Here is a 16,833-nt window from a genome sequence, read left to right on the forward strand (position 1 = left end):
GATTTGAATTTTGATTTCTTAGTTTTGAGGTTTATGTTCTTGATGAAGATTTTAATTTCTAGGTTGGTTTGATGTTGAATGATTGATTTGAAAGCTATACACATGTTCTAGTAATCTAAGAAACTAATTTGGGTTGATTAATTTGAAGGAAATTGAAGTCGGGTGAAATTTGAAAAATCTGCAATTTTTGTTTTTGAAAAATTTGGTAGTTTCGGGTAGCTTAATTTGTGACCAATTATCTCGCATTTCATAGCTTCTTGTTGAATAATTTTTATATGGTTGTAAAAAGGAGATTCATAGCTTCAAAATGAGTATAAGATTGTTGATTTTGATGGAAATTTGATGAGTCAAAAGTAGGGGTGAAATTAAGATAAAAATTAGAAAACATGAGGCTTGAAATTGAAGATGATGAACAATAAATTAACATAAAAAGACCAAAATACCCTTATTTTTAACAGAAAATGTGACGGAATTGGACGGAGGTCTCACATTGAAATTTTTTTAAAATTCAGGTGGCACATCAAGTCAAACAATTTATTAGGTGATGAAGTGAAAAACGGGTTAAACTTCAGGTGGGTAACATGATAAAAAACCTAAAAAAAAATACAAACCTCAAACAAATCAGGTTTATCTCAAGAGAAAATGCACAATGCTAGTAACCTGCAACAAAAAAAATTCAAACAAACCTATAAATTAAAAACTCATAACCAAATTAAGTAACAAATTAAGAGAGAGAGGGAGAGAGAGAGAGAGAGAGAGAGAGAGAGAGAGAGAGAGACAAAGACATAGATAGAGAGTGAGAGAGAGAGATGAGAAAAACCCTCAGAAAAAGGAAAAACCTAAACCCAAGCCGACCTTTGCCCACTCATAATGATATTGGCTACAACTCTAGTTTGTTTGTATAACCCCTACGGAAGTTTAGGAGATCGAAACCCAAGACTATCTGTACATGACTTTTAACTCTCAAGTCATTAAATTAATAAAGATATCTATCACATTATACAAAATTTCAGAGAGTATGCAAAAAAAAAAAAAAAATACATGCACATTTTTCATGCAACAATATTAACATACGTCATACATACACAAAACTACTAGCCAATGACCCTCTCATCCCTTCTCTTTCTCTCTTTAGCCAATTTGCCCATCAAACTTTTTAAAATAGGCCAATGTGGCCCAATTCCCTAGAATTTCATTCATATTTTTGTTTAAAAAGTGTCACGTTCCCTTCAAGCAAGGACAAAATGGACAATTCACGTACAAAACCTTACATAAGTTTTGTGGCTTTGTCCCAATTCACTCCAATAGTCCAATTCGACAAAATTTTGTTCCTTTTCGTGTCCTACATTTCGAGAAAGGAGACAAATTTGGTAATGTCAAACCATGTCATACTCATATAAGGCTTTAGTGTGAATTTTCCATTTTTTCTTCACACAATTTTTCAGATAGAAATTTAGAAGAAATTTTAAGAAATTAAGCTACATTGGCGTGTTTTAAAAAGCTTGATGAATAACTTGGCTAAATTTTTTATTGGTGGGCAATTTGACACGCGGGTCATAATTGATGAGGTAAAATGCTTATAAAACCTTTCTAAAAATTATTTTTAAATGAGGGGTAGGGAAAGCAATTAGAGGTACATTTAGAACCCAATCACACAAAATAACTAAAATAAAATATTTCAATAACCCGGATGATAATTGATATACAAATAAATACCATTACCCACCGGCACCGCGCAACCTGAAAGCTGAGTGTGTGAGTGCCGTCAATTTCAATCAAAATGGCGTCGTTTCTGCACTTTTCTGCCATTTCCTCACCTCCCTCTTCTCTCGGCGGAGCTTCCTTCCCAATTCGGCCCAACCCCAACTCGCTTTCTCAGAGCCGGTCTGCTCTCTCTCTCTCTCTCTCTCTCTCTCTCTCTCTCTCTCTCATACCCACACACACATTCCCATGAGAGAATTGTTCCACATGTGTGTGACAAAGAATGAATGACATTGATTTGGAATTTTCTGAGAATTCAATTTGGTTATTGCCCCAAAAATCTTGAATTTTGTTGTGTGCCCTGTATATAATCTGATGAATGCTAGTGTTTGTGGCAGCAAGTTGAGTGTTAAATGCAGGTATGCAGAGGCAAATGTAAAGAGCAACGACTTCAATTCCAGCGCAATAGATGTTGTGGCTGATGTTAGGCCTGAACGGGTGGGTTAACATAATTAATCTGATTAATAATAATAATAATAATAATACTGTTTCATTACCCAGCAGCTGTTTTTGTGTATAATTAATGCGTGGTTGTGTTAGTAGGTTGTAGTATTAGGAGGCAGCGGTTTTGTTGGTTCTGCTATATGCAAGGCTGCAGTGTCCAAAGGCATAGAGGTCATTGGTGTAAGCAGGTGCTCAAAAACATTGCTTTTCGATTTGCCCTGCTGCACCTTCTGAATTCTAAGCTTGTTAATATAGGAAATTTATGCTTAATTTCGCAGGTCGGGGCGTCCTACTTACTCCGGTTCATGGATAGATGAGGTTAACTGGGTACCAGGCACGTTACATTCTTCGACCTTCATGCTCCTCAATAGGTTGTTTGGGTTGTAATGCAATGGGTCAATAATTTTTTATTTGTTTTTTTAGATTTTGGTCTCAGAAGATGATTTTTACTATGAGGGAGTACGTTTCAAGCAGCTGTATTTTGGAATTGATTAAAAACTGTAAATAAAAATATGTGTAAAGTCCTTTGAATTAAAGCATAAAGGGAAGATTACTCATAGCGCTACCTGAAAAATGTGGAATAAGAGCCTGAGAGTCTGTTTGGGAGTGCTTTTGTACGAAACACTTCTATTAGAAACATATAAAAAAATTTCATTAAAAACCCAAAGCTTCTTACATATTCACTTGGCTCAATATGATACTGGCCTTAGCTTGAGTATGACGTGGCCTTATTCCTTTGGACATCATTTTTCTGAATGTCATATCATGTTACTTGAAGTTCATGGTATTTTGGACTGGCTGGTTAGTCTTGGTACATATATGCATTGTTTCAATGGGTGCAGGTTTTGAAGTAATCTTTGTATGCAGGAGATGTTTTCTACGTAAACTGGGATGAAGTACTTCTTGGGGCCACTGCAGTGGTTTCAACAATCGGAGGTTTTGGCAGTGAGGAACAGATGCAAAGGATTAATGGGGAGGCAAATGTTGTTGCTGTTAATGCTGCAAAGGATTATGGTAGCGATGTCAATTATCATACTGCAGTAAATTTAAGTCCTTTGTTTTCTCTTCTATATTTTTATTATTTGATGCATTTTTCTTGGTAATGAAGCTCCCCACCTCCCCCTCCCTCCTTTTACTTTCTTCTCTCTTTTATTTCTCCTTTTCATAAGAAACCTTTGGTCCAAACTCTACTGGGTATACTTATTTTCTTTGCAATAAAACACTAATAGAAAGGCTGAAATATGTGTAATCAATGTAGTGCAACTCAATGCGGTTGCCCTCCTAAGTCATCTGTAAATCTTCCTAGTCTTTTTCAGATCCACTTCTCTGAGACAAGGTCTGCCTTCAAAGGACCTATTAGTAGTCTTTCTTCGGTTTAATTATGATTGAGGACTTTGAGTTTTTTGTTAACTGAAGTAGACAGAGGATAACATAGATCCTCAAAAAATTGGAGTGGAATATGGAAGACACCTTTCCCATGGCCCTTGAGACCAACACCCATTAGGAACAGCTAAAGGAAGCTGATAATCACACCAAAACAGGGAGATTGTTAAGGTTAGAGCCTTAGAGGTTTGACTCAGGTTACACCAGTGGTCGAATTATATGACAAACTGAATATATATGTATATGTATATTAATATATTGTATTAATGAAACAATGATGCCAATCTCATTACATTATCATATCTGTGGGCTAATTTATGGTACTTTTTCCTATATTTCTCAATTGTGTGCAAAGGACCGTTAGATTAACTTGAATTTTCTTCTTTTCCTTGGCAGGGGTTCCCAAGTTTATCTTGATCTCAGTGCATGATTACAATCTACCTCCTTTTTTACTTTCATCTGGATACTTCATGGGAAAGAGAAAAGCTGAATCAGAGGTTCTCTCCAAATATCCCAGCTCAGGTAATCATTAGTTTCTTTTCTTTTTTTTTCTGTTTGTTTTTGGAAATTTTAGATGATTACATGTAGAGTGGTATAGAATTATCTTATTAGTATCTTGGTACAGAAGCAAGGGAAGTATAGAGTTTGTTAGAAAAATGTATTTACATGATTGGCAAACATAATAATTTTCAAGCCATTTCTTTAGGATGATGAGGACTCCTCAACTAAATTGGAGCAACTAGCTGAATGAGGGTGTAAGGTGTTAGTTTAAGACTAGCATATAATATACGGTATACCTTCTTAAATCATTCCAATGAAGTTTTCTTAGTGGGAGTGATTAAAACTAATTAAATCAAATTTGTTGGATTTGATCAGTTCTGTCTCATTGGCTCCATTTTTTTTGGCTGAAGCTTATGTACAACACCCCCCCGGCTCCCATCCTTATATTTTCTGTTTCTTTTTCTCTCCCAACACTTCTTTTCAATTGGAACTTCCTCAGGTGTTGTGTTAAGACCCGGTTTCATATATGGGAAAAGGAGGGTGGATGGATTTGAGGTTCCGTTGGATCTGATAGGAGAACCAGTAGAAAGGATACTACGGGCTACTGAAAATTTTACCAAACCTTTGAGTTCTCTTCCGGCTTCTGATTTGTTCTTAGCTCCACCTGTAAGTGTCGATGATGTTGCACTTGCTGCAATCAGTGCAATCAGAGATGACGACTTCTTCGGCATTTTTACTATTGCACAAATTAAGGAAGCAGCAGAGAAGGTGAGGGTGTGAATATGTTTTGATACGTAAAAGTAGCAGGTGATACTTGATAGTTAAGCAAACAGGTCTGAGTAGCACAAAACACCTGGTCCTGCAGCCCCTTCTTGGGTGAGGAAATTATGTTGTGCTGTTGTAATGATTCGCAAATTGTTCTTTTAAACTGCATTTTTGAATCAAAACTGTTATATTTTCCATATCGTTAGCAATGAGAATTGCTATAGTAAGTATTGGGAGCATTTGGCTCATAATTGGTATTATTCTTAGATAATAATAAAAGTAAATTACAAATAATGCCCTTCAAATTTTGCTCATGGCCCAATTTAGTCCATGAAGTCAATCTTAAACTATGGACTGGTGTCAAATAAAATCTTTTGTTACTGGAATGCATTAATATGGATGGAAAATGCACATGCCTAACACATGAAGAATTAAGTATTGGATGGAAAATGCACATGCCTCACACATGCAACTGTTTTTTGTTTTCTTTTTATTTTTGATTTCAGTGTTCTAGTTTTTCAATCTAATTGAACAGCTGGCTGATTTTTTTTTTTTTTTTTTTTCTGTAGTTCATCATGTGACAAGTATGTAATGGATTTTGATGACAAAAGGTTCTGTTTATAATTTTTCTAAGGTTAGCATTGCTGAAATTAAAGGAAGTTATTTAGAATTTACTTTAATAATTTAGATAAGAATAGTAAGCTTCCAGCTCTCTTCAAAATGTACATGAATAAGAAGGCAATCTGACAGGACAGACGCACAAAAAGTGTGTGCATATATATATATATATACATATATATAAAATGGTTATTATGAGAGACTAATTATTTTATACTATGAGAGACAGTTTTATAAGAGTCTTTAGATTAATACAATGACGCATATTTTTATCAACTTAAAAATTTAAAATCTCACTCAAACCCATTTTATTCATCATCTCGTTTTAATCTCCATTTGCCAACGGAATCACTCCATATCCTCTTAGGGTGTAAAATGAGACTTATGAGGCTTGTTAAGTTTTTTTTTTTTGTGAGACTTGTAAAGTTAAACATAATATAAAGCCAACAAACTAGGTGTCAAGCTGAAACCTTTTCTCCTTCCATGTTGCTAACCTTGAACAAAAATTTGATAAATGTTTGGTACAACTTTCTCAAGAGTTTGTCTATAGTGTGAATTTGTATACCATTCGAATGGTAGAATTTGCACTATAGAATTTTCTTGAATCAAATTGGGGTAAAGACCTAAAGTTGAATCTATTAGTCCATATATATATATATGTATATATATATATATATATATTTTATGTTTTATTGCAGTCAACTAGAAAAAGATTGGGCAATGTTAAGAATATTATAGTGATCCCAATGAAAATTAGGCATACCCATAAAGGTATGACCTCAAAAAACTAATTCAATTTAAGTAACTTGTTGCAACATTAGGTTTCTTTCTTTATTTTTTTCTTTTGGTTACAAAGGAGACCATTAGGAGGAAGTAAACCATAACCTTGAGTGTAGGGATATTTTATGCCACTGGAGCTAGAAAAATTTACAACTATTTTCTATTTCAGTTTAAGATCAAGTGAGAGTTTCTTAATTAATGAAAAATACGTAAAAATGTGTCATGGTCTGACTTTTCACACAACCAAATATGACTGTTTGGTGTCAAGATTCCTTTGAATAAAAGTTAGCCTATCTCCCTCGTATGCTTCTTTTATGATTTAGATCCATTCGATACCATCTATGACGTTTGCCAACAAGAACTGTTGAGCTTCCTCCATTAGATCCATTAAGTTGAGCTTCCTCCAAGATTCTTTTTTTTTTTTTTTTTTTTTTTTTTTTTTCTAAATCTGGAGGAGAGAAATTCTACCTTGGGACATCTTCCAACAAAGGGGAGATAAATACCACTAGATTATTAGTTAGTTGGTAGCTTCCTGCCTTCCTCCAAGTCCAAGATTAATTGCTCACCGAATACGCACTCTTTAACCATGAATACAAAGCTAACTAATAAATGTATGAAATCGAGCTGGTAGGAAGGCCTCAGTACTCTAAGTGTGGAAGAGTTAGATGGGTATCACTGCATAAAAATCACATGTACCTAGCTTGCAGGACTAGCCATCGGTTGCAACTAATAACATATTTCACTCTCGTGGTCATACTGGTTGGCCATGATCAATTTTTAGTTTAAAAAGCAGAAATAAAATATAATTATATATATAACTATAAAGATTATTTACAACCAAAACAATTGGTACAAGTGAAGCAATAAAAAAGTTCAAAGACAACCCTAACTTGAATGTGATTAGTGAATTGCACCATCCAATTTTCATCAGATGCCTTCAAGCATGTAGTGTCAAAATATGTATATCTCTTCTGGCGCAATGAGCACAACTCTCTAATCATGATTGGACCGTCATGATTAAGAAATCTCAGGGTTTAAGAATTCCTCTATATCTTTACAATTTTAGTAGAAATGAACATGACATGCAAACATCCCCTGAAATTTCCAACGTTTATATAAAAGCTAAAGAAGAATGGTTGATATGCTGACATCTTAAAATTCACAGTTGATTGGAGAAGGTTAATAACTTGAAGGAAGCTGCACTTTGTGTCTGGTATGGCACAATTTTGATATTTTTTGTTGTCATTTTTTAAAGTATATTTGGTATTCCATATCCTGCTAAAATTGCAATAATATGATTTACTTCAAAAGGATTACCTTTAATTTAAGCATTTATGCTTGCCTCACATAGTCACATTCTGAAACAAATATTGTGACAGTAATCAAGGAACAGCATGAAGATGAGCTTCAACCCCTATGAGTTGTTGACAGCTTTTGGTCAGATGCTACAACTAACATTTACAGATCCAGGGTTGTACAGAGAACAAATTTTCTCACAAAACTATTTTGACTCTGCTTATAGTAAAGCAGGACAGAATGCCTCTGCTTGATGTGGAACTACAGACCCTGGGTCTAACATAGAAAACAGGACTATTTTGCCTCTGCTTGATGTTGTGCCAGTATGCCTAACTATGTTGCTTCTTTGCAATGGATTGCTCCACAAGATACCTACGACAAAAAGCTCAGTCACTCAATAGAATTGTTAGACAATCAGTTTATAGGACCACCAAACACATTATGTATAGCAAGCAACACACATCTAGATGATTTAAAGGTAGGCAAGATGGACAGTGGTCTTGCATGTTATACCAATCAGTTCACAGTGAGTGAGTGACAAAAAAAAAATGTGTAAAGGATCCGAGTCTAGCAATACAATCAAAAAATTAACTCCAAAGGCAAAATTTGATTTAATTAAATTTATATAAGTCACATGCACATGTTTCTGTTTATTTAGTAAAAAATATTTGAGAACTCAATGTCCACGTGCTCTTCAATGCATAATTGAATGTGTGTGAGAGCTAAATGGCTAATCACATCCCTGGTTCTATCTGACCAGTGAACAAAACCCTCTGCTAGATGCAGAGAAAGGTAATAAGCTAACTTGTCCAGATAGAATTCAATATTTATAAAATATTGTTCACAGTTCTCACTGAAATTTCACACATAATAGCATTAGATATAGACTGAAGTGAAATATGCAATGCAAATCACATAAACAAATATCTTTAGCAACTAAATCATATATAATAAGAGATTGACAACCAAGTGTAGTTAAGAAATGGAACATGAAGTGACTATTCAAAACAACTAATCACATGAAAAAACAAAATTAATTTGAATTTAGTCATAAGGAAATGATTGCGTACTTGCCAGTGTAGAAACCTGCAGAATACCAAGCATTTAATAGAACAGTTAGATCTGTCTCCGAGCTAGAAGTTTCAGCCATTTCGCCTTCAATTTTCACATCCTTTTTCTCTGTATTTTATGTAAAGTAGATGATACATTCAGACAGGATAACCTTTCACTTGTCAAAAACAACACGAAATTAAAATAGCCATCACAGCACCATGGTTCGGGCATGACAAGTGACAGAATGAAGAAATAACATGAGATAAAGATAATATAATGGTAAGAATTTGTTTTTTTTTTTTTTTTTCCTAATGATAAAATTGGAAGCAATGAACAATATGTTTGTGCCATGGATTATACATTCATGACCAATTCATAAAACTAAAGCCTTTTAATATAGTCATCTGTCCTAGGCAAATCATGCAATAATGCATCTTCGATAAAGAACATATCTCATGGTTCGGGCATGACAAGTGATAGACTGAAACTAACATGAGATAAAGATATTCTAATGGTAATATTTGTTTTTATCTCAACCTAATGGTAAGATTGAAAACAATGAACAATATGTTTGCGCAATGGATTGTGTGTGTGTGTGTGTGTGTGTGTGTGTGTGTGTGTGTGTGTGTGTGTGTGTGTGCGTGTGTGTGCGTGTGCGCATGTGCTTGTTATCAACAACAGAAAATTAAGGTCCCATCTGGTAACATTTTCATTTTATTTGTATTTTTCATCAAAGAGAGAGAAGAAAAAGATGAAAGAATAGTGAGAAGAGGGATGATAGATGTGAGGGATGGAAGGGAAAATGTATATGGAATGATTGATAAAAAAAAAAGCTAAGAACCAAAAACAATTTTAAATATCTTTTCTAGTTTTAGTGTTATATTTTCTCCCTTATCATATCTCCCTCCCTTCTTCCCCCCAAATATTTTCTCCGTCTTTAACTCAAAACCAAAAACACAAACAGAATCAAACAGGCCTAAGTTATCTACAAGTAAGTAAATAAAGATTCAACAAACAAAGACATGTCAAATTGGTTTGATCAATCAAAAATATATCATTAGAAGAAAAATTATAAGAATAAAACAGACGATACAAGTTTTTTATCTTTTATTTTTGGGGCGAAGAGGGATACAAGTTGGTTTCTCACTTTTTCAAATGGTTCAAAAATACTTCCTTTAGTCTAATTTAATTGTCAGTCATTAGGAAAAGAAAAGAAAAAAAAAAAAAAAACAGCTTTCTTACCCTATGCCAAAAATAAATATCTAATGAAAACTAGAAACTACAAATGCACTTTGGGCCTCTGGCCACCCAAATAGTTAATTGAGGTAGTCAGGGCCTAGGGCCATCTCAACAGGTCAGATTGATGGATGTAAAAACTCACAAACAAAGCTTCTAAATCTTAATGCTTGTCATTTCATGGCTACTTATTTTGATGAACCATGCTCCTAAAGATATCTACTTCAGAAGCCATGCTTACCTTCATTTATATTAGAATCACCAGAAATTTTCGTTTTCATGGATGATAATGCTCTTTCAGCAGTCCCCATCGCTGTCTTGACAATTTTACTATCTTCAACAGAAAATGCTTTCCCTGGACTTGTAGCCAAACAAGCATCGGTACAAGTTCTACCAGCACACGGCCCACTCGATGAACAAGCAGGAAATGAAGTGCATGGAGCCATCAAGCATTGACAAATGTACGGGCAACATGAATAGCAAACAGCTGGATTAGAAGGTTGGTCTGTAGGGACTGCAAGTTGTTGAGAGCTAGAAACAGTGCCCCACTGTGCTCCAGAACCGGAACCTTCACCAGAATATTGAAAATTCCCACCACCAAATTGATGAAGCTGCTCCAGAATCTTCCGTCTTTTCTCCTCAAGCTCATAATACTGGTTGAGTAAATGGGTATAATCTTCTGCAGCTTGTGGATATGAATAGTCATTTTGCACATCCTGAGCATCTTGTGAATAGGGCTCGGGTACATGCCAATCTACACAATGATTTTCTTTAACTACATAAAGATTACTGGTCTCTCCCATTTCTATAGTAGTCTTCAATGAATCATTGCTTTTTTCATCTGCATCCCCTTGTTGTCTTAAAGCATAAGAAATGGTAGAGAACTTAGTACATATTCAAAGAAGATATACAGAACAATTACTAAATCTCAGGCTTTATTAAACACAATTAGATACAATTTTAAGGTTTGCATGCCACTTTAGAAATTAATATTAGCTGAATTGAGCCATATATTTTTTGTTAGCTGAACTGGGTCATAAATAAACCTAATACTATGGCTTTTAAAGCTTAATGTGTTCTTTGCATGCCATGCTAGAAGTTGGTTAGCTGAGTTTGAGCCTTCCTTTGTTAACTAACCTCTTCTATGAATTAAATTAATTAAAATAGTAAATTGCATGATACATAATCCCAACACAAAAGCAAGAACATAAAAAACTGTATCCAGTCACATTTACTTATACATTACAAAACAAACACCAAAACGAAACACACTACAAATACGAATAATAACAAACATTCTCATGCATAAAAAGAAAAGTAACTACTAGTGCATTCTTGCAAATTTACAATAGCTCCAGCAGTATTTTTAAAGGAATGAGGACATTAGGCCTTGAGGGTCAATTAACAACTGCAAATCCTTGTTTGAGTGTGACACCTTAGACCTAGAGACTGAAACCTTCTAACCTTTGCCTAGTTCCCAAGTTTCTTGCTAAGAACAGATTGTGATCCAAGATATGGTAAGGTGGTCTTTATCTTCCCATGTTTACGAAGTAAACTAGCCTTAAAAGAAGCTGCCTGTGGAAGAATGTTATATGAAATAGAATCCTTTGTTGCTTTATGAATTCTTAGTCAGACACCTTCTTAATTTTCTAGGCTTGAGTTATTTAGGATAGATGGGATGTCTTGAACTGCAATCATGTTTGAGCCTATGTTCAAACCACCATATTTTGATTTTAATTTTAAAAAAGGTGGAATGCCCAGCAAATTCATATACAGTTATGCCTTGCCCTAACCAGTCCAACGTCTAGAACACTCACCCTGATCAATGCAAAATTGATCAAGATGGGATCATGATTTGATTGGAAATGGGTAAGTAAGACTCTTACATAAGGTTTAGGGCAATAGCATAGGTAAACAGGTTTTCTATATACTATGTAACTACTAACTTATTATTTAGTGAAAAACTTAATATACAATAGCATAGGTACTACTGTACTGGTCATCCTTAGTGACCAGAAAAAACACCATGTGAACAGTGAATTCAATCTCTCTCTCTCTCTCTCTCTCTCTCTCTCTCTCTCTCTCTCTCTCTCTCTCTCTCATTACTCAGCTTTTGACCAGAGAAAATACTAAATCAGTCAGCCAGTAGCCGGTTTCAGAATCACTAGGATAAACCTACTTAAAGATCAACTCTTGCTTATCCTTCTACAAATTGTGCTTAAAATAAACTTTTTGGTTATGTGTAAACAGAAAAAAAGAGGTTTGCATAGTGTTCATGAGGAGAGAAAAAGTTCAGTGCATATGTGTCATGTATACTTCTGTACTAGCATCATGTAACAAAGACAAAGTCTTTTTTCTTGGGCATATTGATACAGGTGCATGTAGATTCACTAAATCTCTTCAGATTAAAAACTTTTGTAATCTAGTCCAACAAAGTAGGGTCAATGGAAAAATATCACAAATCCAGTCTAACCCGACCCGAAACCTATACATTTTAGTACTTCTAGAAATGAGCTGCCATATTCGAAGCTCCAATCACACTACATTAACTTTATTCTCCATCTTGTAATTTTACAAACTTCCAAGCACAACCTCTGCATCCTTTATTCTCTGAATTCAACAAATCAAACCTCCAGACACAAAAATCTTTTCAATATCCAAAAGAACCCACCAAATGTTATATCACAGGCCCAAAAGCATAAGCAGTAGAATTACAATACCTTTTTGGTTTTTGTTTTTTAATAAAACTTCATTGAAACATAAAGAAGCAGCTATGGTAGAAAGCATGTATACCAAGCTTTTCAAAATGAAAAAAAATGCATAGAAACATAAGAGTCTATCAATGTAAGTATACCTACACCACTTCCTCTTTTAATTATAACCAAAATTTCTAAATCTCTTATTTACAGTAAATTAGGCATTAGTCCCAAAACTGAAAAAACCAGAGGAAAAATTTAATTTAGCGTACAGGTACTGTATATGCTGACGGATGCAATTTTTACTTGAGTGGCCTCCCTTTTTTTTTTTTTTTGAAGAAAAGGTTTTAGGGGGCTTAGTAGGATTTATCGGGGTATATTAGGATAGGGTTTATTGGGGTATATTGGGGTAGGGATTAGTTTGGTTTATTGGATCTTATTAAGGTTAGTTTATAAATATCAGGGCAGGGTCTAGGGGGCTTTAGGGGTTTATGATTTATAATTTATGATTTAGGACTTTAAATCCTAAATGGAATCCAAAAATCAAATAAAAAAACAATTAATTGAGTGTCATTGAAGTAGTTCTCACAGAGTTACATTTGTGGTTTATTCTACTAGGATATATTAGGACTTAGGGCTTAGGGTTTAGGTGTTTATGATTTAGGGCTAGGGGCTTATGATTTAGGCCTAGGGAATTAGGAATTCTGGCTTTAGCCCGTCAAGTTCAGATAAGGGGATGCTTTTCCCTAACCAGTCTGGGGTCTGGAACGCTCACCCTGAACAATGCGAAATTGATCAAATGGCTAAGTAAGAGAAGATGGGAGTAATTGGGCTTTCTATATACTATGTAAACTACTAACTTATGGTTTAGGGAAAAACTTAATATACAATAGCATAGGTACTGGTCATCCATATTGACAAGAAAAACACCATTTGAACAGTGACCTCTCTCTCTCTCTCTCTCTCTCTCTCTCTCTCTCTCTCTCTCTCTCTCACACACACACACACACACACATTACTCAGCTTTTGATCAAAGAAAAACTAAATCAGTCTGCCAGTAGCCGGTTCCAGAATCACTAGGATAAACCTATTTAAAGTTCAACTCTTGCTTACTCTTCTACAAATTTTTCTTAAAATAAAATTTTCGGTTATGTGTAAACAGAAAAATTGTCTGCATAGTTTTCATGAGGTGAGAAAAAGTTGAGTGCATATGTGTCATTATGCTTCTGTACTAGTATCATGTATGCTTTTGTACTTGTATTTGTAACAAAGACAAGGACTCTTGTCTTGAGCATATTGATACATGTGCATGTACATTCACTACATCTCTATGTTCAGATTGAAAACTTTTGTAAACCAGTCGAACGAGTAGTAGGATAGAATGGAAAATATCACAAATCCAGTCCCACCCAACCCAAAAACCTATAAATTTTAGTACACTTCTAGAATTGAGCTGTTAGATCGAAGTTCTAATCACACTATCTTAACTATATTCTCCATCTCATAATTATTTTACAAACTTCCAAGCACAAACTCTGCATTTCTCTGAATTCAACAAATCAAACCTCCAGACACAAAATTCTTCTCAATATCTAAAGGAACCCATCAAATTTTAGATCACAGGCTCAGAAGTCCAAAATAAGTAGTACAACTACAATACCTTTTTTGTTTTTCTGATATAGTAGACAGCATATATACCGCGCTCTTTAAAAAAAAAAAAACACAAATAAAAATGCATAGAAACAGAAAACTCTACCAGCGTAAGTATACATACACTACTTAATCAATATTCTTCTTATTTAATGATAATCAAAATTACTAAACCTATTATTAACAGTAAATTAGGCATCAGTCCCAAAAACTGAAAACACCGGAGGAAAAGTTTTATTTAGCATACGGGTACCACGTATGCTGATGGAAGCAATCCCGCTCGAGCAGCCTCCTTTTTTAAAGGTTAGTTTATTAGGATTTATCAGGCAGGGTCTAGGGGGGTTCAGGGGTTTATGATTTATGATTTATGATTTAGGACTTTAAATTCAAAACGGAATCCAAAAATGAAATAAAAAACAATTAACTGAGTGTCCTTGATGTAGTTCTCGCTGAGTTACATTTGTGGTTTATTCTACTAGGATATATTAGGACTTGGGGCTTAGGGTTTAGGTGTTTATGATTTAGGGCTAGGGCTTTAAGATTTAGGCCTAGGGGTTTAGGAATTAGGGCTTTAGTCCTAAATCATGAAGACTAAAACTCTAAACGGAATATTAAAAAAAAAAAAAAAAAAACACCAAACAAACAAACAAATTAACTAAGGGAGTAATTCTCACCGATTTACATTTGTGCAATTATCACTGAATTAGTGTAGGTTAGGGTTTAGTAAGATATAATAACAAAAAAGTAGATTTTTGAGACCTATTGCTAAAATCCCCTATTATTAAAGACATGGGCTTTGGCAAGTGATGAACTCACCTTGTAGCCTCCTCACTTTGGTCAAGCTCTACACTGGGTTGTTCTCCATTGGTTGAACCGTCATTGTTAGTTTTCTTGCTATGCATTTTCTGGAAAATGAGGAGAGAGAGAGGAGATATTAGATATTTGTGTAAACTATGAACTTGCCAATTTGCCAGTCCAGTCCATGCTTCTCCATTTTTTGGTGTTTAATGAAAAATCGGTATCAAATTGTGCCCAATAAAATTATAGTAATCTTGAACAAGGCTTTAAGTCTGAAAATGAAAACAATATGTATGTAGTCGAAGCTATGGAGTCACTCGGTGAGTGTGAGTGTGTGTGTATGTAGAGAGAGAGAGAGAGAGAGGTGGAACCTTAACCTTGTAGGTGGACATGGCGTTGTCAAAAGCATTGATAAGAGCAGAATCGTCCCACAACTTGCCATCCTGCTTCCCCATTTTTAGTCTCCTCTCTTTCTCAGCCTCTCAGAAACGCAGCTCGGCAATAGGAAAGGTTTTTATTTTTTTTCTTTTATTTTCTAATTTAAAGAAAACCCCATGTCTCAAACCCCTTTCCCTTTATTTTTTTATTTTTTGGTCAATCCTCTCCTTTGAGTCTTTGACCATGGCAGCCATGAAAAATTTTATACATACCCAACATTTTTCTTATTTTACCAAACAAAATTTTTAGAGGGCTGCTATTTGCACACCCTTTTTTTTCTTTTTGCACACCCTTTTTCTCTTTTTTTCTCCTACACACCCCACACACTTACTTCAAATTCAAAATCTCTCAACACACACCCAACCCATTACTAAAATACCCTCATTTCATTACACACCCTTATTTCTTTTCCTCTATTTTTTCTCACGTTCACACCCCCCTCCCCCTGTTTTTTTTTTTTTTCTTCTTCTTCTCCAGCCAGCCAGCCAGCCCCTCCACCCAACCAGCCAGCCAACCCCTCCACCGAACCAACCCAGCCCCTCAACCCCCTCACCCGACCCACCCCTCCCTCCCTCCCCCTCCGGCCTCCCCCCTCCACCCAACCCACCTAGCCCCTCAGCCCCTGCACCGACCCCCCCCCCGGCAGCACCACCTCCTCTCTCTCTTCCCCAGCCCACCCCAACCCAGCCCCGACCACCCCTCACAGCCCACCCCAGCCCCGACCCACCCACTCAGCCCCTCACCGGACCACCTCATTCCCTCCCGCACCCCAGCCCTGTAGCAGCAGCACCTCCTCTCTCTCTCTCCTCCCGCGCGCAGCTGCGCATCCGTTCGACACTGGCCCGCCGAAAATGTCACACTCGTTCGGCAGGCATCCGCCGAACGATGTGAGTGTTGTTCGGTAGGTACCCACCGAACATCAAGGACCCGTTCGGCAAGTGCCCGCCGAACCAGCTACTCGGAGAGAGAGAGAGAGAGAGAGAGAGAGAGAAGGGCACGCCGGTGGTTGGAAGCCGCTGCGCGCTGTGGCTGGAGGGCTGGGGTGGTCGGGGCTGGGTTGGGGTGAGAAGGGGCGGGGCTGGGGTGGTCGGGCCTGGGTTGGGGTGGGCTGGGGCGGGGCTGGGGTGGTCGGCAGAGATGGTAGAGAGAGGGAGAATGGTGGTGGGCGTGGCTGGTTGGGTGGAGGGGCTGGCTGGCTGGCTGGAGAAGAAGAAGAAAAAAAAAACAGGGGGAGGGGTGTGTACGGGGGGGGGGGGATGGGAATGGGGTGTGTGGGTGAGGGGAGGGTTAAAGTGGTATTTTTCTTGAGGTTTTTTTTTTTTTTTTCAAAAGGGGTGTGCAAAAAGAAAAAAGAGGGTGTGCAAATAGCAGCCCTCAATTTTTAATATGAATAGACAATTATGTCCCAGGATGA

At 36.3% G+C, this 16,833-nt stretch overlaps 2 protein-coding genes across 3 annotated transcripts; one reads left to right on the plus strand and one right to left on the minus strand.

Moving 5' to 3' along the window:
* The first annotated feature begins 1,710 nt into the window (after window positions 1-1,710).
* Window positions 1,711-5,051, plus strand: LOC147273416 (NAD(P)-binding Rossmann-fold superfamily protein). Its single transcript, XM_086257123.1, has 7 exons — window positions 1,711-1,884; window positions 2,100-2,199; window positions 2,305-2,393; window positions 2,484-2,539; window positions 3,073-3,219; window positions 3,985-4,110; window positions 4,589-5,051. The coding sequence occupies exons 1-7, from the start codon at window positions 1,781-1,783 to the stop codon at window positions 4,867-4,869; spliced, it is 903 nt and encodes a 300-aa protein (XP_086113249.1). The 5' UTR covers window positions 1,711-1,780; the 3' UTR covers window positions 4,870-5,051.
* A 2,405-nt stretch (window positions 5,052-7,456) lies between these two features.
* Window positions 7,457-15,567, minus strand: LOC147273417 (uncharacterized). 2 transcript variants are annotated; one of them, XM_086227379.1, is made up of 5 exons: window positions 15,353-15,567; window positions 15,000-15,088; window positions 10,079-10,695; window positions 8,619-8,727; window positions 7,457-7,920 (listed from the first exon to the last, which is right to left on the minus strand). In XM_086227379.1, exons 1-5 carry the CDS (start codon window positions 15,434-15,436, stop codon window positions 7,878-7,880), a joined length of 942 nt encoding a protein of 313 aa, XP_086083505.1. In that variant the 5' UTR covers window positions 15,437-15,567; the 3' UTR covers window positions 7,457-7,877. The 2 variants fall into 2 exon arrangements, with proteins under 2 accessions (XP_086083505.1, XP_086083506.1); XM_086227380.1 differs by having other exon boundaries at window positions 7,458-7,920; window positions 15,359-15,567.
* Between the last annotated feature and the right edge of the window lie 1,266 nt (window positions 15,568-16,833).

The sequence above is a fragment of the Dryas octopetala genome, chromosome 9, assembly GCF_963921425.1.
Source record: "Dryas octopetala chromosome 9, drDryOcto1.1, whole genome shotgun sequence".
In the NCBI taxonomy this organism is placed as follows: Eukaryota; Viridiplantae; Streptophyta; class Magnoliopsida; order Rosales; family Rosaceae; genus Dryas; species Dryas octopetala.